The 26,281-nt window shown below is 37.9% G+C and overlaps 1 protein-coding gene across 1 annotated transcript; it reads left to right on the top strand.

Annotated features, from left to right (window-relative positions):
- Window positions 1-25,983, top strand: LOC127628972 (transmembrane 9 superfamily member 4-like). Its single transcript, XM_052105971.1, has 18 exons — window positions 1-33; window positions 935-1,039; window positions 1,362-1,461; window positions 1,613-1,781; window positions 8,112-8,256; window positions 8,504-8,627; window positions 8,927-9,045; window positions 9,131-9,242; window positions 9,337-9,407; window positions 9,492-9,624; window positions 13,329-13,410; window positions 13,504-13,579; window positions 13,705-13,788; window positions 16,734-16,909; window positions 17,027-17,090; window positions 17,583-17,702; window positions 19,335-19,424; window positions 23,636-25,983. The coding sequence occupies exons 1-18, from the start codon at window positions 1-3 to the stop codon at window positions 23,783-23,785; spliced, it is 1,953 nt and encodes a 650-aa protein (XP_051961931.1). The 3' UTR covers window positions 23,786-25,983.
- Window positions 25,984-26,281: the final 298 nt, after the last annotated feature.

Below are 26,281 nucleotides of genomic sequence, written 5' to 3'. Positions count from 1 at the left end.
ATGACACGTGTTTTCAAGATGGCGGCGGCGATGGTGAGTGCCGATGCTAAAGTCTTTTCTATTTCTATTTAATATTTCATAAGACGTTTCAACCCACATTAGCGGAGCGTATTATATTTAATTTGTGATATTTTGTGTTGCTTTGTGCAAGCGTGCCATATGATGTGGTTTCTATTTCAGCGCTGTTAATCAGATTACAAATCAGCCGGCTAGCCTTAGCTGTTAGCATGAAGCTAATTATTAGCGAAGAGTGATAGTGCCTTAACGTCAGCAATAAACTCAAAACTAAAGCAGACAACTCTCCTTTTTAACTCACACGACTGTGTTGCACCGCAAACTGAAATGCATTCATGGCAGACACTTAAAATACTATCTGCTCGACCAGCCAGTCTGATATATTTGTACTGCTTTAGCGTTTTGTCAATGCCACTCGTAATCAATACAATTATGATATTGTAAGAGCTACAATAACAGTTAAAGTCACGATTATCTCGATGTTTTGCTCATATGTGTCTGTCCTGCTGGTTGGCAGTGTTGTGATTGTCTGATATGACAACTTGTGCATAGTTGAGGGAAGTATCGAGGACTGTTTATGACAATGTATATACATACTAACCTCAAACTGCTCATTTGGGTGGTAGTGGGCAAGTTTGTTGGGCTCTATGAATACATTTATGTTGTTTCCCCCTTAAGATGTCGTGAAGTTTGTTTCAGATTCACTTGGATTACCTGTTGAGGTGGTTTAGGGACCTGATTTCTATATCGTAGGGCACGAATCTGCTTTAAATGTATGTTTTTAATTTAGGGTCTTCTCTCCGACTGTGAATATTATTATGTAAACGTGTTAAATATCAATATGTTTTTGTCCTGCAATGGGATTATGGCTGGGTAATTAAAGAATTGTGGGGGTTTTGTGTCTTGTTTGTCTTTATAGATGTGGACACTGCTGCTAGTGTCCACGCTGCCTTCAGTAGCACCCTTTTATGTGCCAGGGGTTGCGCCCATCAATTTCCATCAGAACAGCCCTGTTGAAATAAAGGTGAGGCTTCTTTTAAAATGTTTGAAAAACAGTGGTATGTTCAAAGTTATTCCATTATACTATCATTCTAAAGAATATACTTGCTTTATTCTTGTGTTTATTGGACTTTGGTGTAGAAAACAGCTGTGAAGATTTTAGGGCTGATTTCTTATGTACTGACTTCCTGTTTTCCCCTGATAGTTTTATCAGTCTGCTTTGTTTGACAAAACCTTGATCATTCAAATCAGCCACTCCACTGATCCCACATGTTATCAATATAGGTCTCTGTAGTTTTGTGTTTTTCTAGTGCTGTTTAACATGTTTCGATTTTTCTAATTATTAGGCTGTTAAATTGACGAGCTCTAGAACCCAGCTGCCCTACGAGTACTACTCACTCCCCTTCTGTAAGCCTGACAACATTGTCTACAAAGCAGAGAACCTTGGTAAGTTGTAGGACCATGTGTCATAATTATAATATCATTACAGTGCATTCAGTCACACATTTCAGTATTTAATCTTAACTACATAAAAGAAACAAAAGCCTGTTGCCAATTTTAAGGGATTACTTATTACTTTGACTTTCTTTTCGCTCAGGTGAGGTTCTGCGTGGAGATCGTATCGTCAACACTCTGTACACAGTTCTCATGAACCTGGACAAAAAGTGTGAGGTGTTGTGTAAAAAGCCAGATAACCCCATCAAACTCAGCATGGATGAGAGCAAACTGCTAGCGGAACGCATCCAGGAAGAGTACTATGTCCACCTGTGAGTTTCTTTACTACTGTAAAACACTCAATAGGCAGCATTCATGAAACACAAGTTCTTCTAATTTCTGTATATTTAGTAGAGGTCTACTGATAAACAATTTTGCTGATACCTATACAGGGTGTCCGCAGGGTTTTAAGAAGTATTAAAAAGTGATAAATCAAAAGTGTCAAATTTAAGGCCATTAAAAGTGTTAAATGTGGTCTCAGAGGTATTATTTTTTCCAAATTAGGTATTATTTTTTTCAGACTATCAGGTGTCCTAATTCTGATTGAAATTATATCTACGTTCACGTTATTTCTTTTAAATATGGGCTTTAGCATCTCTCCGCACATAATCAAAGATCTTTCGTCTCCGTCTCAACTTATGTTTGACGCTGACGTCATATTCAGTGGTCGTTCGGCATCATCTCAGAACACTGCGCGCTCAACAGAAGTGGCTGGCTTACGTTTTATTTAAGGCCCTGTCCCAAATGGCACAATCCGGACTTGTGGACTTCCTCAGAGTCCACACTTCGGTGACGTCATGTAGTGCAGACTTATAGGGCCCCTCGCGCAAGTCCACAAGGGCGCATTGAGAAGTATTTTTGGGACAGACTCGATCGTGAAGCGTGGTTATTGTTGGACAGGAGCTGCAGGTTCGGTTCGGGGAAATATGCTGCCTATTGTTGTTGTTTTTACTATTGTGTTTGCGAGATGGCTTGCCATGCAGAGAAATCACATTTATACGCTCCGACGTCGTAGAAGACAAGATTATTTTTCATGCATACAAATGCTGATGTTATGCACGGAGGAAAGGGTAAGCAAGTAAATGTTATTGACTTTGTAGATAAACATATAACTTGTCAAAAGTCGTTAATGCATTAAGTCATTATTATTTGATTTACTGTTTAATTTTCTTTTTTCTTTATATACATCCATCCATCCATCGTCAACCGCTTATCCTGTGTACAGGGTTGCGGGGGGCTGGAGCCTATCCCAGCTAACATTGGGCGAAAGGCGGGGGACACCCTCTTTATATACATACATATATATATATATATATATATATATATATTTTTTTTTATGTGTACCTTGTTTTTTTATGTCGCTTTTTAATTTACAGGTTTAAATATCCATACTTCACTTACATATGACTCAGTAAAGCCCTGCCATTCGGTTCTATATAATGAATCGTTATGCGATCAGCCTATTATTCAGCTGCTATTACTATGTTTGAGACATCAACCACTGGTCGATGACCATAATGTTTGTATAAACTGTAGGTAACAACTGGTAAAATGTACACAGTCATAAAAACCATAATGATACTTGCACTTAAATATTTTCTTCTCAGCCATGTTATCAATTGTCTGTGTCCGTGAGCGAAAGCGCTCTTCACACCAGTTGTCTGATTGGCCTTTCGCAAGGACTCCTGGGTACTTGAAGTGCGTGAAGCCTGGATCTATGCGGGCTTCGCGGAAGACCGCTTCAAGGGTACAAAGGGGGCGCTGCTGAGCACACTTCAGAGCGTTAAAATACTAAATGGGATGGCCTACGGACTCGTAGACTCAGCGAGCACGCGCAATTTAAGTCCACGAGACCGAAAGTCCGCATGAAGTGCGCCATTTGGGACAGGGCCTTTTACTTGCTTCAAGGCATATCTTCAACGACTGGACAACCATCGTCGTCTTCATGGGCAAATGCAAGTTTTCTGGTAGCTGGGTGAACGACCCAGCGTTTAAGGACTGGCTCAGGCCTGTAGTAGGGAATAACAGGCAGGCTTATTGTTCGGTGTGTAAAAAAAACATCAATGTCAACTGGATGGGAGCTAACGCACTTCGGTCGCATATGCAATCCACTAAACATAAAAATAGAATGCGCTGTCGGAGAGAGCAGTTAATTCTACCAATCTCAGCTGTCTGTGCGGCTGCACCTCCACCACCACCGCCGCAAATTAGTGCCACTGTTGGCCTACTGTCCAACGCTACGGCTCTAGCAACGTCTGACCTCCGGGTGGCCATGGGTGCCACACCAACACTGCGCGCGGAGGCTCTGTGGTGTCTGAACACTGCAGTTAAACACCACTCATTGAACTCCAATGAAGGAATTTCGGAGCTGTTTAAAGAAATGTTTCCCGACTCTGACATCGCGAAGTCATTCACGTGTGGTAAAGACAAAACCGGGTACATCATCAGATTTGGATTAGCATCGTTCTTCAAAAAACAGCTTGTTGATGGCATCAACAAGGCTGGGCCATTCGTGTTGATGTTTGATGAGAGCCTCAATCAGGCGTCAAAGAAAAAACAGCTTGACATCCATGTTCGATACTGGGAGGATGACCGTGTCCAATCCAGATACATTGGATCTCAGTTTTTGGGACATGGAAGGGCCGAAGATTTGTTGCATCACATAAAGGTAAGTTATTTTTTATATAGCCCTACTTACGCTCTATCCTGTGATCACTCATTTGAAGAGTTATTTATTCACAGGTTTTGTATATTATAGGATGATGTTGGCTAATTTACTGTTGGTTACACAAAATAATAAAATTGGCCAAAGTCCTGCAGTTACTTGAATGAAACATGTAGGCCCACCTGCATTTATTGACCTGTGGGGTATAGCTCAAGGTACAAGAAAATTATGTTTTTAGTATTTTGTTAAATTCAACAACTTATCACAGTTATGTAAGGGATAATGTATAGCGAGGCGGTTGTTATAACGAATGCTACCACCCCGACAGGATGACTAGGAGCCCGAAGCGGAGGGATCTTAATCAGCCTGAAGGGGTGGTATTCGCTATAACGACCGCCTCGCTATACATTATCCCGCTTATTACATGGCTACCTACCAAATAAATCAATAATTTGACTCAAAATAGTTTATTGGAGTTTATTGATTTAAAAACGATTGTTTTGCTTCCGCTAAAGGAAATAGTCCCTTCCGTCTCTGAACTGCGTCCATGGCAACGCTCTGTTTTTCATGGCAATGCTCTGTTATACTAAGCAGCGTCTGTTATCAAGAAATAACAGACCGCATTCTACATTGGAATTCTACCAAGCCATGTAATAAAGAAATTTAATATTTGGCTCAGGTTTTGTTGTTGGGAAAAAAACACTAAATAATTTAATTGCTGAATTACCAATTATTAATTGAAATCAAATGTGTATGCAGTAATGCTTCTCCTTAACCAACCTTTGTGAATGTTGAGATCTATTTGAGATCCTGTTGAGATTCTGCCAGAGCGTTTTACTTCTTTCACATGGACAAGCCACCGTGGAGAGGGGCTTCTCCATTAACAAGGAGGTGGAAACCTGTAACCTTCTAGGTGAATCCTTGGAGGCACTGAGGTTAATCTGTGACGATGTCAGTAGCTGTGGTGGTGTCCTCAAGGTGCCTTTAACCAAGGAACTGCTGGCTTCTGTGGCCTCAGCAAGGTCCCAGTACAGGCTCTACCTGGAGCAAGAGCGTAAAAAGAGGGAGAGTGATACTCAAACACAGAAAAGGAAGGCCGCAGAGGACGAACTACAGGAGCTCAAGCAGCAACGCAGAGTCCTGGACGAAGTCTGTGCCATCCTTGAAAATTATGCCAACAAATTGGCCGAGGAGGCAGAGGGGAAAGCTGGGTCAAAAATGGCCCAGCTAATCACCAAATCAAACACACTTAGAAGGAGACACAAGGAGAAAAAAGAGGAACTGGTCAAAATGGACAAAACTATTGAGGAAAAGGCCATGGAATTAAGGCACATTCCATAGGATTTTATGCCCACAAGTTCATATTAGGGCTATAGCACAAGTGTAAACAATAGTTCACCAGTTCATGTAGTGGATGCCAGTTTGTGAATCAGCAACAGTTCATAGAAGATGCCAGTTTGTAATGCATCAACTTGCAGTGAATGCCAGCCAGTGTGCTGGAACTATCCGTTTTCTCCATTGCACATTTTATGTAGTTTGTTTTATTTTTATTTACTAAGTGAAATAAATATGTGCAATATGTTGTCAACATCAGTCTCTAAATCTATTCTTTTTTGTATGTTATATATGTCAAAATCTGTGTAAATAATAGAAAGGTCGCTGATTAACACTTGCAATTCAGTGTTGTGATGGTTTTAAAAAAAATTCTGAAGGTAGTAAAAAAGGTATTAAAAAGTAGTAAATTTAACTTAAGGATTGCTGTATATACCCTGCTATAATTAAGGTGTTGGAAAAGGTGGATAACCGATAAATCGGCAGATAGTTTTTAAAATCGATTTATAGAATGTTAAAAACATTTCTTAGTCTTTCCTTACTGTGACGGGTAGAGACATTGAGGCTACAAGAGTCCAAAATGAATAAAATCCCAGATGCAGTCCAAAATCACAATAATACCAGAAAAATTCAGATTTGGTGCATCTTTTTTATAGTTTAATATGAAAGCATTATTCACCAGATTAAGGAATTTGTATATATTTCACCAGATGAGGTTTTGTATGATTATTCACAAGACATGAAGATGGGGCACCTTTTCACGTAGTTACATTTTTCTTTGCATTCCCTCACTTCAATTCAGGGGCCTGGGTAGCTCAGCGAGTAAAGATGTTGACTATCACCCCTGGAGTCACGAGTTTGAATGCAGGGCGTGTTGAGTGACTCCAGCCAGGTCTCCTAAGCAACCAAATTGGCCCGGTTGCTAGAGAGGGTAGAGTCACACAAGGTAACATCCTCTTGGTCGCTATAATTTGGTTTGCTCTCGGTGGTATGCGTGGTGAGTTGTGCGTGGATGCCGCGGAGAATAGCGTGAGGCCTCCACGCATTATGTCTCCATGCTAACATGCTCAACAAGCCATGTGATAAGATGTGCGGGTTGACAGTCTCAGATGTGGATGCAACTGATATTCAGTTAAATAAATCAATCTACCGCTCATTAGTTCATAAACCCATTCCTATGTAAATTGTTCCATTGAATTGAATGTGACGGTTTTACGATATGCGCACATTTATGCTTGTCATGAATAAGGGCCAATTGTGTGGTAACCATACAAAGAGCTGCTTCTTGACCAATTACTTTACAAAAAAAACATCTCCCTTTAAAACTCACCTTTTTTTTTAACTTAAAAGACAGACTCCTAAATGGAATGTTGATTAGCATTGATATTAGCTTCAGTAAGTTATTTTTTTTCCCCTAATCAGTTTGTCTAGAAATTATGTTTCTATGATTCTAATTCTTGCATATCTTAATTTGAACGATGCAATCTCTGCTATATATTTGTACCTACACTACTAATCCAAAAATGTGGACACACCTGTAATTATTTTTTGGTATATTCCACATTTTAGAAAAAAAGTGTTAAACTATGAAATATCACAAATGGAAGTATGCATCACAAATGGAAGTATTTTATTTAATAAAAGTTCAATAAAATTATTTAACATGTTTTTGCTTCTTAAAAAAGCCACCCTTTGCCATGATTACAGCTCTGCACACTCTGGTCATTCTCTCAACCAACTTCATGAGGTGCCACCTGGGATGCTTTAGTGTTTGAGTTCCCATGTATGCTGGACACTTGTTGGCTGCTTTTCTCTAATTTTTCTTCTCCAGCTCTTTTTTTTGTGTGTGTGTGTGTGTGTGTGTGTGTGTGTGTGTGTGTGTGTGTGTGTGTGTGTGTGTGTGTGTGTGAAAGAAATCAGAAACACTAAGTTGACTTTTCTTTAGCAAAAATCTGTTTGTGCTTAACAAAATTCGAAACACTGCCCCCAGTGGCCAAAGCAGTAGCGTATGGGCAAGTGTGATCTCCAATTTCCTGGTGAAATGTCCACAGAGAGGTGCCAAAAGTGAGTTGTTTTCAGCTGTACAGGCTGTAATGTAGTGAAGAGAAATACATATTTCATAAACTGCACCCACCCACCCAAACCCCAAAATGAAAACTAACCTTCAGTGAAGAAAGTGTAATGTTGTTGGGAAAAATAGAACTTCCTGGTTTCAACTCCGAACCTGTGTCTCCCACACTGCTGTTGCAACAGGCAAACAGACAAACTGAAGCCCAACTGCAAAAATGTCTGATCAGAGATGGTGCTTGTCAGTGATTTGGCATAATTTGGCCGATCTTAGGGTACTGGAACTCTCGGAAACAACATGCCGACTTCTGTGCAATCATGTTGCGTAGTCACAATTTATGTTTGTATAAAAATTTAGAAAAAACGAATTCCAAGCATTTACACAAGACTTTAGATAAACAGTCTTTAAGATCATAAAACTAAATTCACTCAAGTGCCACCAAACTTGTTTTGACTGGAAGTGTAAACACATCATTCAGATTTGAGGTAAGCTAGATATCAGTAGTGTTTTGACTATCATGTCTGTGCATATGAACAGCATTGCAGATAATCTCCCTGTGGCAACTCGACTTGAGTTTTACCCAAACAAAGAGGAAGGAGCAGAAGAGGAACAGAGAAAGGACACCGCAAAAGATATTCAGTTTGAGCATGGCTACAGGCTCGGCTTCACGGAAAACAAGAAGGTACTTCTTAATAGCATTTTCCCCCATCAACACAATTGTTTCCAGTCCTTTACCTCTCACTCAATCATCCATGATTTAATTATGGACATTCATTTCTGAAAACAAATAATTGTAGTTCTACTATTTTTGTATCATGGTTTCTTAAAAATCACATCACAATTTTTGTGATTAGGTGATATCATTGTTTACTCTCAGCCATACATTTGAATGATTGGTTGATGTGTGATGTTTTGTACCTCCCTTGCAGTTCTATTTGCACAACCACTTGTCCTTCATACTGTACTACCACAAAGAAAAGGTGGAGGAGGAGGATGAACACAATTACCGTGTTGTACGTTTTGAGGTCATGCCAAAGAGTGTAAAATTAGAAGGTAAGTCACATATGCCCTGACATTTCAGCTTTGCTTTTTAGTTCTCTCTAGCGAAAGGATGTGATTTAAGGAATCTACTTCAATGAAAATGTATTTCTTTTCATTTTATAGTAAGAGTTTTATGAAGGCAATAAAGCACTCAAGGTCTTTGCATGTCTAACATCAACCTTTTGTCATAACTATATTTACAGCATAGCATAGCCTCTTGTTGCTTAATTACGAGAACTGCTTCTGTCACAATTACATGTTTTCCTGTATTTTGTTTACTGCACAACTTTTTCATAATGTGTTTTGTCTAGATATAAAAGCTGACGAGCAGGGCATATGCACATTACCTGAAACCATCGCTCCTGTCCCTCAGGAGATCGACCCAGCCAAAGAGAACAGCATTCTCTTCACCTACTCTGTGCGCTGGGAGGTGAGACACAGCTCCATCATCATATAGCCTGTCTTTGGTATGTGTTTGCCAGGTTTATATAAATAGCTGCTTTTGCTCTGTGCAGGAGAGTGAAGTAAAATGGGCGTCTCGCTGGGACACGTACCTCACCATGAGCGACGTGCAGATCCACTGGTTCTCCATCGTCAACTCCGTGGTCGTGGTGTTCTTTCTATCAGGTATAAAGGATGGTCAACATGCTCAAATTACTTTCTAAACGCTTTTCAATTGCACTGGTGTCATGTTTTCTGTAGCTAAAGTGTTTATATGCAGGCATCCTAAGTATGATCATCATCAGGACCTTGAGGAAGGACATTGCCAACTACAACAGAGAAGATGACATTGTGAGGAACTTCATTCTGATTAGTCTCTTGACTAATACCATTAATGTATTGTAAAATGTTATCTTAGTGTCCTCTCTCTTTTAGGAGGACACAATGGAGGAATCTGGATGGAAGAACGTTCATGGTGACGTGTTCCGTCCTCCTCAGTATCCCATGATCCTTAGCTCTCTGCTGGGCTCTGGTATCCAGCTCTTCTGCATGATTCTCATTGTTATCTGTAAGTACAACACTGACAAGCTATATTACTAACATCTTGTACCAAAATATCAGTTAAAAATATGGGTTTTTACCAAAACATATTGAGCTACCTACAGTTGAGGTCAGAAGTTTACATACACTTAGGTTGAAGTCATTAAAACTCATTTTTAACAACTCCACAGGTTTTATATTAACAAACTATAGTTTTAGGAAGTTGTTTAAGACATCTACTTTTGTAGGCGTCATTGCTTGCACTGAAAAAGTGTGTGCAAGCAATGACACCTACAAACCTGAAAAAAAGCTGAAATAATTGATTCTCTCTACTATTATTCTGACATTTCACATTCTTAAAATATAGTGATCCAAACTGACCAAAGACAGGGAAAGGTTTCTATGATTAAATGTCAGGTTTAACAAGTTTCAATGTATTTGGCTAAGTTGTATGTAAACTTCTGACTTTAACTGTACATTGGCAGACTTTTATGGCATCATGGATGCGCTTCTGATAAAAAGATTATTCCAAAACTTAGGCTTGATGAAAACATCTATTTAACAAGGCATGAGAAATGTTGATTATAAAAATAAATATACTTCTGTCAATATGAAAAGTGTTATAAGTCAATCTAATTTAAAATGGGCTTGTTTTGTGTGTGCAGTTTATTTTTTATGCTTATTTTGTTTCCCAAACTTTATTAGCATGAGTACCTATACAGCACCATATGTGAGGCTCAAATACCCCTTAATTGACACAACCAAAGATGTGTACCAAAGGCTAAATATAATTTAAAGTTATCATTAATATTTTAATATACCTGATGTTCATGATGAATTGATGAACCTGTTATGACTTCTATACATAAACAACAATAAAAGCCAGCTCATATGAGCAGTGAAACTCATGATTATAACAAACTATGAATGCTGTTTAACTGTTAACTGATAAATATTAATTTTACACATTTTATTTTATCATTTGTTTTTCATCATTTTGGTGCTCATGTATGTGTATATACAGCCGTGGCCAAAAGTATTGGCAGTGACAAATTTTGTGTTTTGCAAAGTTTTGTGCTTCAGTTGTTGTGGTGTTGATTCACATTGTTTCTAGATTATTGTGCAGAGTGATCAGATGCATTTTAAATAATTGCAAAAAGCTTCATTGGCCAAAAAAATTAACTATCACAAAACCCAAATTTCACAGTTTTTTGGCCCTAGCACAAAATGACCAGCTAACATAATTTCACTAATCCTATCAGCAGCACCTGGGAAAGTGTGAACGAGTACTAGTCAGGTGAAATCATTCTATCGTTTCAATTGGATCATAAGAGCATACTGATTGTTATAAATGGGAGGTAAGAAGTGCTTCCAGTCATTGTGTTCTTGTTAGCAATGGTTACCTCTAAAGAAAGACATGCGGGCATCATCACTTTTCATCAAAATGCCCTCACATGCAAGGAAATTGCTGCAAAGAATATTGTACCTGAAAGAACCATTTACCGGATCATCAAGAACTTCAAGGAGAGAGGTTCAGCTGCAGTGAAGAAGGCTTCAGGACGTCCCAGAATGTCCAGCAGGCACCAGGACTGTCTCCTTCTGAGGAGTCGCTACGGAATCGTGTCACCACCAGTGCAGAGCTTGCTTAATATTGGCAGTAGGTTGGTGTGAGTGCATCTGCACGCAAAGTGAGTCAAAGACTTTTGGACAGTGGCCTGGTGTCAAGAAGGGCAGCAAAGAAGCCACTTCTCTCCAAGAAAAACATCAAGAACAGACTGAAATTCTGCAGGAAGTACAAGGATTGGACAGCAGAAGACTGGTGCAAAGATATTTTCTCTGATGAAGCCCCCTTCAGACTGTTTGGGACATCTGGAAGATCGATAGTCCGGAGAAGAAAAGGTAAAGGTACCATGAGTCCTGTGTCGTGCCAACAGTGAAGCATCCTGAGACCATCCATGTGTGGGGTTGTTTTTCTTCCAAGGGAGTGGGCGCTCTCACAATTCTGCCCAAAACACTTCCATGAATAAAGATTGGTATCAAAATGTCCTGCAAGAGCAACTTCTCCCAATAACTTAGGAGCCATTTGGTGATGATCTGTGCATTTTTCAGCATGATGGAGCACCATGTCACAAAGCAAGAGTAATAATGAAGTGGCTCGGAGATCATTACATTTGAAATTTTGGATCTGTGGCCAGGCCGATCTTAATCCCATAGAGAACCTGTGGTCAATCCTCAAAAGGCGAGTGGACAAGCAGAAGCTCACAAATTGTGATCAACTCCGAGCACTAATAAGTCAAGAATGGATCGCCATCAGTCAGGATTTGGCCCAGAGGCTAATATCCAGCATGCCAGAGCGAATTGCAGAGGTTATGAAGAACAAGGGTCAACACTGTAAATATTGACTCTTTGCATATATTGAGTGTTTTGCCAATAAAAGCCTTTAAAACTTATGAAACGCTATTAATTGTTTTCCAGTATACCAAAGAAACAGGTTAAAAAATAATCTACAAATACTGAAGCAGCAAACTTTGCAAAACACAATGTATGTTACTGCCAATACTTTTGGCCAAGGCTGTGTATCTCTCTCTCTCTCTCTCATATATACATATATATATATATATATATATATATATATTAGTGCTGTAGATTTAATTCAGTGCAATTAATTATATAATAAAATACAGTGTTAAAAAAATATAGGAAAATTAATCATGTTCCTGGACCGCTATAAGGAATATTCTTACCGTATGTGCAATTCAAGCTGGCAGTACCACCTATTTTCAGCAGGGGGCAGTAAGAGGAACTCCAACTGTATTTGCAAAGCGCAGATATAACCACACTCAGGCTTGCTTGACACTTGCAACTGCACAAGATGAATACGGAAGTGTCAAACTACATTTAACTTGACACAGCGACCTAAAAATGTTATGTTTATGACGCAAAACATACAATCTCACCAAAGTGAGATGCTCCAAAATTGTCAGTCTGACATGTAGAAAAAGTGCTAAAACTGTAGTCTATTTAAGAATACCTGTAGTTCAGCATTTTGGTTTGGTTGAGCGCATGGAGTGGAGTCACACAGCTTCATTAGAATTACATGGTGTTTTTTTTATCAACAAGTGACCTTAAAGAACAGAAAGAACAGAAAGGGTATTAAAAGAGACCTTATCAATGACAGGATTGCATAGATCTCATCTTAAGACACACATTACACAGAATGAATTAAACCAAACCTTTACTCTCAACATGCAGTGAAATGACCTTGGTGCTTAACTTTGCATATTAAATGAGCGATCTTGAGATTTTAAGAATCTGTATCAATTCGCTCAAACAAAGATTTGCTATTAATTGAAAAATCTATATTTTTACCCAGCCATATTCCGTATTTTATTTAAATCCTACATAGTTTTTTTTTATAGGTCTAGCAAAATTCTATTCTTTCCCCCTGGTTGGGCATCACTGATTTAGAGTATTGTGTTGTTACCTTAACAACATGCTAATGGCAACAGTGTGTTGTAATCATTTGTTAGTAGAGTTGCCTGCATGCTTTTTTTTTGGTAAGAGACAGAGTTGTTGCCTATATACAGTTTATTAGATTGGTCGCTTAAGAGTTTGCATTTCAGTTATGATGCTACCATCCTATGCAGTGTAGCTCTCTAGGTTTTGGAACAGAGCCCATGTGTCTCCTTTAGGCACTCCTCAACATGATCAAACTGTGCTTGTGCTTTATAGTTGTGGCTATGCTGGGAATGTTGTCTCCATCCACTCGAGGAGCTCTGATGACGACAGCCTGCTTCCTCTTCATGTTCATGGGGTAGATTAACAATAAAACTCCATGTGCTAAATCAAGTTTTGCATTTTCAAAATTGTTCATAGTCAAACTCCGACCGTATGTCCTGCCTTGCAGTTTGTTTGGAGGATACTTTGCAGGTCGCCTCTACCGTACTCTTAAAGGCCACAGATGGAAGAAAGGAGCATTCTGTGTGAGTAAAAACACTTGAAGAGCTTGTTGCATCAAAAATAATTAAACTTTGAGTTTATGCTGTCCAAAAGATGAAGCAAATAAAATAGCATTTAAGAAATGTTGTGTATTTGTGTGTCCTTGTAGACTGCAACTCTGTACCCAGCTGTTGTTTTTGGAATCTGTTTAGTGTTGAACTGTTTCATCTGGGGAGAGCATTCATCTGGTGCTGTAAGTATCTCTTCAAACTCACTCAATGTACTGCAGTATGCACAGAAAATCTATAGTACAAACTAGGCTTGGCTAAAACATATTGATTTTCTGATGCATCGAGGTCTTCATTTGAAAAACGTTGATATTTATTCTTAAACCCCAAGATCAATATGTACTCTGTGCAACTCTCTACTACAATGGGAGTAAATCATTCACATTTGCAACATAATTCCATGCTATGTGTACAGATTAAGTCAGAAGTTTACATACACTTAAGTTGAAGGAATTCAACTACATTTTAACCATTCCACAGATTTTGTATTAGCAAACTATAGTATTGGCAAGTCGTTTAGGACATCTACTTTGTGCATGACATGAGTAATTTTTCCAACAATTGTTTACAGGCAGATTGTTTTACTTTTAATTGACTATCACAATTCCAGTGGGTCAGAAGTTTACATACACTAAGTTATCTGTGCCCTGAAGCAGCTTGTAAGATTCCAGAAAATTATGTCAAGCCTTTACTCAATTAGCTTCTGATAGGCTTGTTGCTTATTGGAGGTGTACTTGTAGATGTATTTTAAGACCTACCTTCACACTCGGTGCCTCTTTGCTTGACATCATCTGAAAATCAAAAGAAATCAGCCAAGATCTCAAAGTCTGCTTCATCCTTGGAAGCAATTTCCAAATGCCTGAAGGTACCACGTTCATCTGTACAAACAATACTACGCAAGTTTAAACACCATAGGACCACGCAGCTATCATACCGCTCAGGGAGACTCATTCTGACTCCTAGAAATGAATGTAATTTGGTGCAAAAAGTGCAAATAAATCCTGAACAACAGCCAAGGATCTTGTGAAGATGCTGGAGAAAACAGGTAGACAAGTATCTATATCCAAAATAAAAAAAGACCTATATCGCCATAACCTGAAAGGCTGCTCAGCAAGGAAGAAGCCACTCCTCCAAAAACACCATAAAAAAGCCAGACTACAGTTTGCAAGTGCACATGGGAATGAATATCTTACTTTTGTAGAAATGTCCTCTGGTCTGATGAAACAAATGTAACTGTTTGGCCATAATGACCATCATTATTTTTGGAGGAAAAAGGGTGAGGCTTGCAAGCCGAAGAATACCATCCCAACCGTGAAGCATGGGGGTGACAGCATCATGTTGTGGGGGTGTTTTGCTGCAGGAGGGACTGGTGCACTTCACAAAATAGATGGCATCATGAGGAAGGACATTTATGTGGATATTGAAGCAACATCTCAAGACATCAGCCAGGAAGTTAAACCTTGGTCACAAATGGGTCTTCCAAATGGACAATGACCTCAAATATACCTCCAAAGTTGTGGCAAAATGGCTTAAGGACAACAAAGTCAAGGTATTGGAGTGGCCATCACAAAGCCCTGACCTTAATCACATAGAAAATTTGTGGGCAGAACTGAAAAAGCAATGCGAGCAAGGAGGCCTACAAACCTGACACAGTTACACAAGTTCTGTCTGGAGGAATGGTCCAAAATTCCAGCAACTTATTGTGAGAAGAATGCGGAAGGCTACCCAAAAAGTTTGAACCAAGTTAAACGATTTAAAGGCAATGCTACCAAATACTAACAAACTGTATGTAAACTTCTGATCCACTGAGAATGTAATAAAAGCTGAAATAAATGATTTTCTCTACTATTATTCTGACATTTCACATTCTTAAAAAAATTAAGTTGTGATTTGTTTTTTTGGTTTTTTTTTATTTTTTATTATTATTTATATATATATATATATATATATTTTTTTTTTTATCCTTTTTTAAATATTTTTTTATTTCTATTGTATGTGCATTCTATATTGTGTGTATTGTTTACTGTACATTGTATATTATTATTGTGTTGTGTAAATATGTTGTTAATTGTAAATTGGCATATGTCTCATCACTGTCATGACTTCTATGTTGCGCGGAACTGCACACAAGACTTTCACCCACTGTTGCACTTGTGTATATGGTTGTGTGACAAATTATTTGATTTGATCCTAACTGACCTAAGACAGGGAATGTTTTCTATGATTAAATGTCAGGAATTGTGAAAAGCTGAGTTTAAATGTATTTGTTAAGGGGTATGCAAACTTCTGACTTCAACTGTATGTATTTGGCAACTGGTGGGTAAATGTTTAGATTTTACTCACCATTGACAGTGTAGGATAGTGGTGAAGTATTCAGTTGCGAGATCCTTTCACCTCGTGATTAGAGTAAAAGTTGTTCCGTGTAATAATTTATGTCCAAAGACAAAATCCACGCAATCCATTTGTCATTGAATAATGTCTCTATTAATACTCTTTCTGTTCTCTACAGTCTATTGTTGATCAAAACAACAAAAAATAAACATTTAATTCTAATCATGCATATCACAGGTGAGATAAAGCCGCAGAGTCTCTCTCGTTAACATGCGCTCCTATACAGATGCTCTGTATGTCGTTTTTTTGTTAGAAGACAGTAACTGTTTTAGCACGTGTTCAACAAATCAATGTAAATACTTGAAAATGGTACAAATTATACAATTAAAACAATACACGTGTATCAAAAAATAAAATATGAAATATTATATCTTTGTTGTTTGGATACATGGATGTGTTCATTTGTAAAAAGCCAAAATGTGACAAATGATAAAAACAAATTAAATATAATTAGTAAAATATATATCTTTTGTTAATTTTGTTATATTAAAAGGTCCCCTGTATAATTAAGAGCATGAGCTGGAAAATAATTTTTCATATGTATGCAAAAGGGACATTATTACTGAAATATACCAATATGAATTGATCTCAAATCGAGAGCTTGTGAATCGGAATCAAATCGGGAAATCTGTATTAATACCCAGCCCTAGTAAAAACTTTAATTGCTATGAACACAGGCCAATTTCCTCTTATTCAGTGTATATTTAATACAATCTCTAATTTTTCACATTTCTCTCAGGTTCCTTTCACTACAATGCTAGCTCTGTTGTGTATGTGGTTTGGTATTTCTATGCCTCTTGTGTACCTGGGCTACTATTTTGGTTTCCGGAAGCAGCCATATGACAATCCAGTTCGCACCAATCAGATCCCCCGACAGGTCCCCGAGCAACGCTGGTACATGAACAAGTTTGTTGGGTACGTGGTACTCTCTGTATTTGTAAATCTATTTCTGACCAGCAGTTTCTCCAGTCTCTGATGCCATGTGACAGTCAGTGCATGCTAACGTGAGGTGCCGATGCTTTCTCCTTTCAGAATCCTGATGGCGGGAATTCTGCCATTCGGTGCCATGTTTATCGAGCTCTTCTTCATCTTTAGTGTGAGTTTAACCTGCCCCTGTTCTCATTACTTAACCAAAACCACCTTCATTTACAGTAATACAGGCACAACATTTATTTAATCCTGGACAAACTCTGTGCAGATTTGCACAGTGTTAAAGCTTGATGATGCTCTAAAGATGCTTTCACTTGAATCATGGGAACATAGTGATGCGCGCAGGTGAAAATTTGTAATGCAACACTAAAATTTCAAACAATTTTATCTTTCAAATTGCGTTTTTATAACAATTTGACCCCTCTGGTTATTAGTTTTCTCCTGAACTTTTGGAAGTGCAGTCATTGATTTCTGAACAATACACATGACATATTACATTGATGGTGTTGACACAACAATCTGATTCCATGCATAACTTCACGAATTGTAAATGGCTCATATGACGGACTTGTATAGGTACACGTATGTTTTGTTTGTTGAACTTGTGCTACGAATGTATTTATTTAAGTTCATTTTGGTATGTCATGCACTCTTATAGGCTATCTGGGAAAACCAGTTTTATTACCTGTTTGGCTTCCTCTTCCTTGTCTTCATCATTCTTGTGGTTTCCTGCTCTCAAATCAGCATTGTCATGGCCTACTTCCAGCTATGTGCAGAGGTGGGTGTGTGAACTGAGCCATTTAGTACTTACTGCAATAAATGTATGCATTCTGTTTAATAAACCAACCCATTCTGTTTATTGCACGCACAACTTTGTTAAAGGGATAGTTCACCCAAAATGATCATCACATCACTTTATCATAATCGAGTTGTTTACACAAGTCATGTTTTTCATACCCGTGTTGGGCGGCTGTGGCTCAGTTGGTAGAGCGGGTCGGCCACTAATAGCAAGGTTCTAGATGACACAACTCCACATGCCGAAGTGTCCTTGGGCAAGACACTGAACCCCAAGTTGCTCCCAATGGCAGGCTAGCACCTTACATATCAGCTCTGCCGCCATTGGTGTATGAATGTGTGTGTGAAATGGTGAATGAGTCACAGTGTAAAGCGCTTTGAATACCGTTAAGGCTTAAAAAGGCGCTATATAAGTGCAGACCATTTACCATTATGGCTGTTACCATTCTCTTTCATTATATGGAAAAAGATGCAATGGAGTAAATGGTGACTGAGGCTAGCATAATACCTACCATTTCCTTTTTATGCACCACGAAAGAAAGTCGTACAGGTTTGCAGCAAATGATGGCAGAATGTTCATTTTGAGTTTAACTATTCCTTTCAAGCAAAAACTGCAGTAGCGTTTGTAAAAAATCTGATTTTAAAGATCTTAAAGGAATAGTTCACCCACAAATGAAAATGTTCTAAAAATCTAAATTTGTGTTTGCAGAATAAAGAGTTATACAAATGCATTAATGAGAATAATTTTTCAGCTACGTAGGTCCTTACAATGGAAGTGATTGAGCTTTTGGAGCTTCCACGTTTTGGCCACCAAAGGCAGCATAAAAGTAATCCATTCGACTCTAGTGGTTTTATCCATATCTTTAGAAGTGATATTATAGATGCGGATTAGAAACAGATCAATATTTAAATCCTATTTTACTATCCATCTCTACTTTCACATTCTTCTTGTTTTTGGCGGTGCATATCGCCACCTACTGGACAGGGAGGTGAATTTATAGTTAAAAAGAACCTAAATATTGATCTGTTTCTCACCCATATCTATCATATCACATCTGAATTTATGGATTTAAACATTGGAGCCTTATGGATTACTTTTATGCTGCCTTTATTTGGATTTGAGTTTTGGTCACCATTCACTTGCATTGCATGGACCTACAGAGCTGAGATATTCTTCTAACAATCTTCATTTGTGTTCTGCAAAAGAAAGTAAGTCATACACATCTGGGATTGCATGAGGGTGAGTAAATGATGAGTGAATCGCATTTTTGGCTGAACTACTATACCTTTAAGTTCCCTTAAATTATTTAGAGAACTGCTCGAAATAACACCATCAGACAAAGCACTTCTTTCATTTTCCAGAGTTCTATAACCTTTGGCACACTGCAATGAAATATTCGCTCACCCTTGCAGTTAGATAAAAAAGGCAAATATTAAGAGTTAGGATAACAACAAAAGCAAAGGTCAATCCATTTGAATTATGTAAATACTGAGCATGCTGAATTATCTCTAAAATGACGATAGTGCTCACTCCAGTTCTCTGCACCATTTAACTTATTGTTGCTATCGATTGAATAAACACAAGTGTCAATTATTGTGGTTCCTCCCCCTGCAGGACTATCGATGGTGGTGGAGGACGTTTCTCGTGTCCGGAGGCTCTGCATTTTATGTCCTAGTCTATGCTGTTTTCTATTTTGTTAACAAGGTAAACTTTATTTCAGTTCTTTGTTCTTGTCAGCGGTTACAATTGTCTGGATTAAGGTTTTGTTGTGCGATTTGATTAGAATTTCTAGATGAAACGAGTCCCAGATATTGGGGTGACACACACCTGGTCCAATGTAACTCAAAATCAAACGAAATAAAAAACTATGGATATTTTGCACATAAAAGTTGAAGACTTTTTTGGTCCATTTAAGTTTTTTTTTAATTGCAATGTTATTTTCATGACAGTTACGCACATTTTACGCCTATTCTCATTAACGCAATGTGACAAAAGGCAGTTAAAAATCGCAGGAGATCAGCGGTTACAGAAATACTCAAACCAGCCCGTCTGTCACCAACAATCATGCCCCAGTCCAAATCACTGATATCAAAATTTTTTCCCCATTCTGATGGTTGATGTGAACATTAACTGAAGCTCCTCACCCGTATCTGCATGATTTTATACATTGTACTACTGCCACATGATTGTCTGATTAGATAATCTCATCTGTATTAGATAATCCGGTTGGTGCCTGATGGGCAGGTTTGAGTATTTCTGTAACTGCTGAACTCCTGGGAATTTCATACACAATAGTCTCTAGAGTTTACTCCGAATGGTGCCAAAAACAAAAGTACGCGTGCGCATACAGTGCATCCGGAAAGTATTCACAGCGCTTCACTTTTTCCACATTTTGTAATGTTACAGCCTTATTCCAAAATTGATTAAATTCATCATTTTCCTTAAAATTCTACAAACAATACCCCATAATGACATCGTGAAAGAAGTTTGTTTGAAATCTTTCTTAATTTATTAAATAAAAAAAATGAATAAAATCACATGTACATAAGTATTCACAGCCTTTGCTCAATATTTTGTTGAAGCACCTTTAGCACCAATTACAGCCTCAAGTCTTATGGTGTATGATGCTGCAAGCTTGGCACACCTATTTTTGGGCAGTTTCTCCCATTCTTCTTCTTTGCAGGACCTCTCAAGTTCCATCAGGTTGGAATGGGAGTGTCAGTGCACAGCCATTTTCAGATCTCTCCAGAGATGTTCAATCGGGTTCAAGTCTGGGCTCTGGCTGGGTCACTCAAAGACATTCACAGAGTTGTCCCGTAGCCACTCCTTTGTTATCTTGGCTGTGTGCTTGGGGTCGTTGTCTTGTTGGAAGATGAACCTTCGCCCCAGTCTGAGGTCCAGAGCGCTCTGGAGCAGGTTTTCATCAAGGAGGTCTCTATACATTGCTGCATTCATCTTTCCCACGATCCTGACTATTGTCCCAGTTCCTACCGCTGAAAAACATCCCCACAGCATGATGCTGCCACCACCATGCTTCATTGTAGGGATGGTATTGACCAGCTGATGAGCGGTGCCTGGTTTCCTCCAGACATGGAGCTTGCCATTCAGGCCAAAGAGTTCAATCTTTGTTTCATCTGACCAGAGAATTTTGTTTCTTATTGTCGGAGAGTCCTTCAGGTTCCTTTTGGCAAACTCCAGGCAGGCTGTCATGTGTGCCTTTTACTGAGAAGTGGCTTCCGTCTGGCCACTCTACCATACAGGCCTGATTGGTGGAGTGCTGCAGAGATGGTTGCTCTTCTGGAAGGTTCTCTTCTCTCCACAGAGAAACGCTGGAGCTCAGTCAGGGAGGTGACCAAGAACCTGATGGTCACTCTGACAAAGGCCCTTCTCCCCCGATCACTCCGTTTGGCCGTGCGGCCAGCTCTAGGAAGAGTCCTGGTGGTTCCAAACTTCCATTTACGGATGGTGGAGGCCACTGTGCTCATTGGGACCTTCAATGCTGCAGAAATTATTCAGTACCCTTCCCCAGATCTGTGCCTCGATACAATCCTGTCTCGGAGGTCTACAGTCAATTCCTTTGACATTATGGCTTGGTTTGTGCTGTGAGATGCACTGTTAACTGTGGGACCTTATATAGACAGGTGTGTGTATATAGGGGTAATTGGATGAGTTTGACATTTTTATTTATAATTTATAATGAAATCTTTTAATTAATTTTCACAATTATCCCTATTTTTATCAATACCGAAAAATAAAGAAATGGGAAACAACTAAGCATTCTTCATTTTTGTTGCAACATGAAATAATAATTTTTAGTAAATTTGGTAGTGCCTATATTAACAAGTAATTTCAGAACTAGTTTTGGTTGTGACCATGATGTTTTGGTAGTGATCTTATTTTCATGGAACACCCTTTACTTATTTGTTTTACACATCAAATTACTCACTGGATGTTTTTTTTTTTTTTTTAACCATTTTGAGTAAACTCTGGAGATTGTTGTGCATCCCATGAGATCAGCAGTTACAGAAATACTCATAACAGCCCATCTGGCACCAACAATCAAGCCACGGTCCATTGATATCACAGTTTTTCCCCATTTTGATGGTTGATGTGAACATTAACTGAAGCTCTTGACATGTATCTGCATGATTTGATGCATTGTACTACTGCCAGATGATTGGCTGATTGGTAATCACATGAATAAGTAGGTGTACAGGTCTTCCTAATAAAGTGCTCAGTGAGTGCATGTATAAATTATGTATTATTTTTTTTTAAAAATAAAATCTGAAAGAACAACTTAATATCACTACCAAAACAAATATGGCAATACCAAAACAACCATAGCTTGTTCGGTAATGACAAAAACTGTTTCAGTATTGACTTTAACAATTTGGGTTTGTCAATTCAAGCTAATTTTGCCCTTATATTAAAATGTCAGTGCTGTAGACTTCTAGACATTACTCATTTGAACAAAGTCACGAATGACATTTTTTCAAATGTCACATTTTGTGTTTTTTAAGACTAACAACAAGTTCGGTAATGACACTTTTTAAAAACACATCCAGGTTTTCTGACTTTACAACACTATTATTTCAAAATGTTAAAAGGCATCTACTCACCACATGGTCCAGGGAGAGGAAATTACATAATTTGTCTTCCTGGTCACAAAGTGTCTGGTGTAGCCAAGTTTTGTTTCAATCCAGAGAGGCTTTTTGTGTTCGTTTTGGTATTGACAAAAAAAATGGAGGACAACAATTTGTCACTCTAAATAGATACAAATTTTTTTTTATATATTATAAATATATATGAATGCCAATAAATATATATTTGTGTGTGTATGTATATATGTATTTATGTGTATTCCACTACAGTTACTATTTAAATCATTGATATTTAGAATACAGTTATATTCAGAAAGTATTTTGATTACTGAAGAGATTATTTTGCATTTTATTGTCATCTGTTTAATTAAATATTTAGTCCTTCAGATGGAAAACATATAAATGATGTGATCCAAAGTGCATTTGAACAGTGGTGAAACACTTTCTTATGATGTGTTACATTCATACGAGCAGACAGAGAAGTACGTTTGGAGCAGAAGAAATAGAAATAAACCTTGTGTAACTTTTGTCAACTTTACACAAATCTAAAATGCTATTTCTAGCCAGTTTACATGCACATGTTACCAGGCACGATCACATTTTTTTATATACATTTCTTTTTTTTCTTGTAAGACCTTTTGATATTAGGGCAAAAATCGTATTCTTGATAATTTCATATCTACAAATCCTTAAAACAAGATCAATTTGATTTATCTTGTTTTAGAAACAACACTGCATAAGATATTTAGGTTTTTCAGATAATGTATTTTTAACATGTGTATTTTGTCTTACTGTACTGGCAGAGTTTTTATAGTCAAAACAAGTGAAAAAAATCTACCAGTGCTGAAGAAGTAATCCAAAGTATCTAGAATACGTTACTGACCTTGAGTAATCTAATGGAATACGTTACAAATGACATTTTACAGAATGTATTCTGTAATCTGTAGTGGGATACATTTCAAAAGTATCCCTCCAACCCTGTATATGTGTGTGTACATGTGTGTGTGTATGTATATATATATATTATAATATGCGGGGGGGGCCAACATTTTGCACCACTCCTGTAGAATGACCCAGGAGTGTTTGTGTGTTCTTAAATGTAGGCTTCATTTTCTTGATGCAAAATGTAATTTAATATTGTTTTGTATTGATTTTGGGCTGAGAATAACCAGGACATTTTCTTGACAGGTTTTTGTGAGAATACCCCATTTGAGGTTTATGTTCTGAGAAACAATTGTAGACATTTTTTTTTTTTTTTGTCTATTTGTCCAAAAATACCCACTTATCTCAGTGTTTTGCCTTTTTCTTTCTCAGCTGGACATTGTGGAGTTTATTCCTTCTCTGCTGTATTTTGGCTACACAGCCCTCATGGTTTTGTCTTTCTGGCTGCTAACGGGGACGATTGGCTTCTACGCCGCATACGTGTTCATACGGAAAATTTACGCTGCAGTCAAAATCGATTGATATGCATCTCCTTTTGGTTTTTGATTTAGATTTTTTTTCTGTTTTGTGAAGCAAGCACTGATGTGTGTCTCAATTGACAGAGTATGAGGTACAACAGCGCCCCCCATGGATTGGAGGTTTTCTACACGGGGGTCAAAAACGTCCCTGTCTCTGCAGAGTGAAACATCATGAACTATTAAATTTTTTAATGTCTGTATATCTTTTTGCACACAAACAACATGGGCCAAAGTGTGACGAATGACTTGTCCTTTTTTGGGGTGGGGATGTAGGGGGCCGGGTTTTCATGCTTTCATGAATGAAGACATTGAGGGTTAGTTGAATATGATATCATTTTACAAGTTAACTTTGTGTCCTCTTTTAATATAATGTTTAATTTGAACCTGTTCCCATGTCTTTGATTCAGAACTGAGTTTTTGAATGCTTGTTGTCTTGGGGTGTGTGTGTATATATGTGTGACAAGCCTGCTGGAAGTGTGGTCACTCTGTGGTCATTATATGTCGCATGGACTGAAATTATGGAATGTAAAGACATGACAAGGCAAGTACATTAAAGAACAAGTATGTTTCCTAGTGTTTCCTTGTTCTTGTCTGCTCAATTCAAGCCCATTAGACCTTTATTAAATTGTTCCTGAAAAGCTGATGTAATTCCTGTGACCCTTTCAAAACAATTTTTTTTGTGAGGGGGTTTGAGTAACAATGTTGGTACGTGTCCAAGTGGGTCACTCTAAACAAACAGCGCCACAGAAAGACACTGCTTACAGTTTTTGAGAAAAGTTGAGATTGAATGACTTCCTAATAGTTGTCTATTTGGATAGGAGAAAGTATTTTAACAGAAAAAGTTACACATCATCTTTAATTCCGGATTTAGTACAAGTTGAGCTCTATTGTCAGCATTTATGGCATAATATTTATTACCACAAAAATGAATTTCGTCTTGTAGCAAGTTGGGGACGATTTTTGGAGGGTTAAAACAGAAATGTGAAGCTTATAATATATAAAGGCACTTGCGTTAGTTCTTCTGTTAAAACGTTGTTTAAATTGTTGTTTTAGGGTTTGTTGACGACATCATGGTAACAAAGTTGTAAATTTGGCTATAAATTTACAAAGAAAAGGTTAGTAATGAGTTTATCACACTAAAAACGTGTTAACATGCAAATTATTTATGTCTTGTGGCTTTACTTTTTTCCATTGCAAGTGCTTCAACTATAACCACGATTTATTAATTTTTTTTTTAAGAAAAGGAAGGACGAGTAAAAATGTTTTGTGGTAATCAGCATTCTGCCACAAATGCTGTCAACTGAGCTCAACTTGTATTGAACCCGTAATATTCCTTCAATTTCACATCTGCGATTATAACACTATAGCCATTTATTTATTTTATTATTATTTTTGTGGATGTCCATTTATGTCCTCTCATGACATTGATGGTGGTACTCCACCTTCTGTATCCTAAAAAAACAGGATGTGGAGCAACATCTGTGCTCCGTGCAGCAGGTTGCAGTGTATTTGTTGGGTGGCAGGTGAGGGTCAGTAGAAGGTAGTAGCTTGCAATGTTAAGGTTTAGATTTGAGTCAATGTTGTTGCTACCATTAATTTATAGGTTTATTGAACATCCCCAAAGACAAATGTAAAGATCAACATAAGCATTGGTACACATTATAGATTCCTCATTAAAAAAAAAAAAACACTTGCAGCATACTCGGATCTCATCTTTGGAGACTTTTGCCAGAAAGTGATGCGGTTCTAAGGGGTAATGGTTTAAAACACAATTGCCAAATGATTCTTTTTTTATTTTTATTTTTTAAATACAGTTACTGTAAACACAATGACTGAACCAGTCTGTATTAATTGACATCTTCCTCATCTGTCCACCTTTTCTTCAAACTTCAACATCCCTTTGTTTGTTTCTAATGCAAGGGGTTCTGAATTTCTGGAAGACTGTATGACAAACAAAAAAAAAACAAATGCAAGGACAACAGAATATATTTTGTACTCATGTTCTTCATTCTGCCTGTTGTGTGGGGGTTGGTGGGACTCTGTATGTTTGTGGTGTAAATACAGTGCTTTATATGGATGCTTTTTAGGTTATTACGTCTTTGTTTTAAGGCAAAAGCATGTTTTATTTGGTTACGAATATTTATTTTCCTCTCTCCTTTAAGAATGTCTATTTCTAATGTATAAAATAATAAAAGTGCCAATATGTTGGAAGTTTCCTGCAGAGGTTTTTGGTGCACATACTCTGAAGTTTAGAGGGGATTTGATCACCGTATGTATTATGACGTTCTTCTCCGATTTGGAAGATTTACAGGTTTTCTCGTGGAGAAGGAAGTTGGAGCCTTAGCTGTTCTTGGACTACAAGACAAGACTGTATTGCTAGTTTGGTATTTGTGGGGGGGGCTTAAAACCACTATAAATTATAGGTTTGAATATGGAGGTATAATTAATACTGTCTCATGCAGTTTTTTTTATTATTTCTTGGAATTGTGCGTTTCTTGTC

The sequence above is a fragment of the Xyrauchen texanus genome, chromosome 35 (genome assembly GCF_025860055.1).
Source record: "Xyrauchen texanus isolate HMW12.3.18 chromosome 35, RBS_HiC_50CHRs, whole genome shotgun sequence".
NCBI classification, from domain to species: domain Eukaryota; kingdom Metazoa; phylum Chordata; class Actinopteri; order Cypriniformes; family Catostomidae; genus Xyrauchen; species Xyrauchen texanus.
The sequence above is the reverse complement of the archived record's forward strand: the minus strand, read 5'-3'. Positions and strand labels throughout refer to the sequence as shown.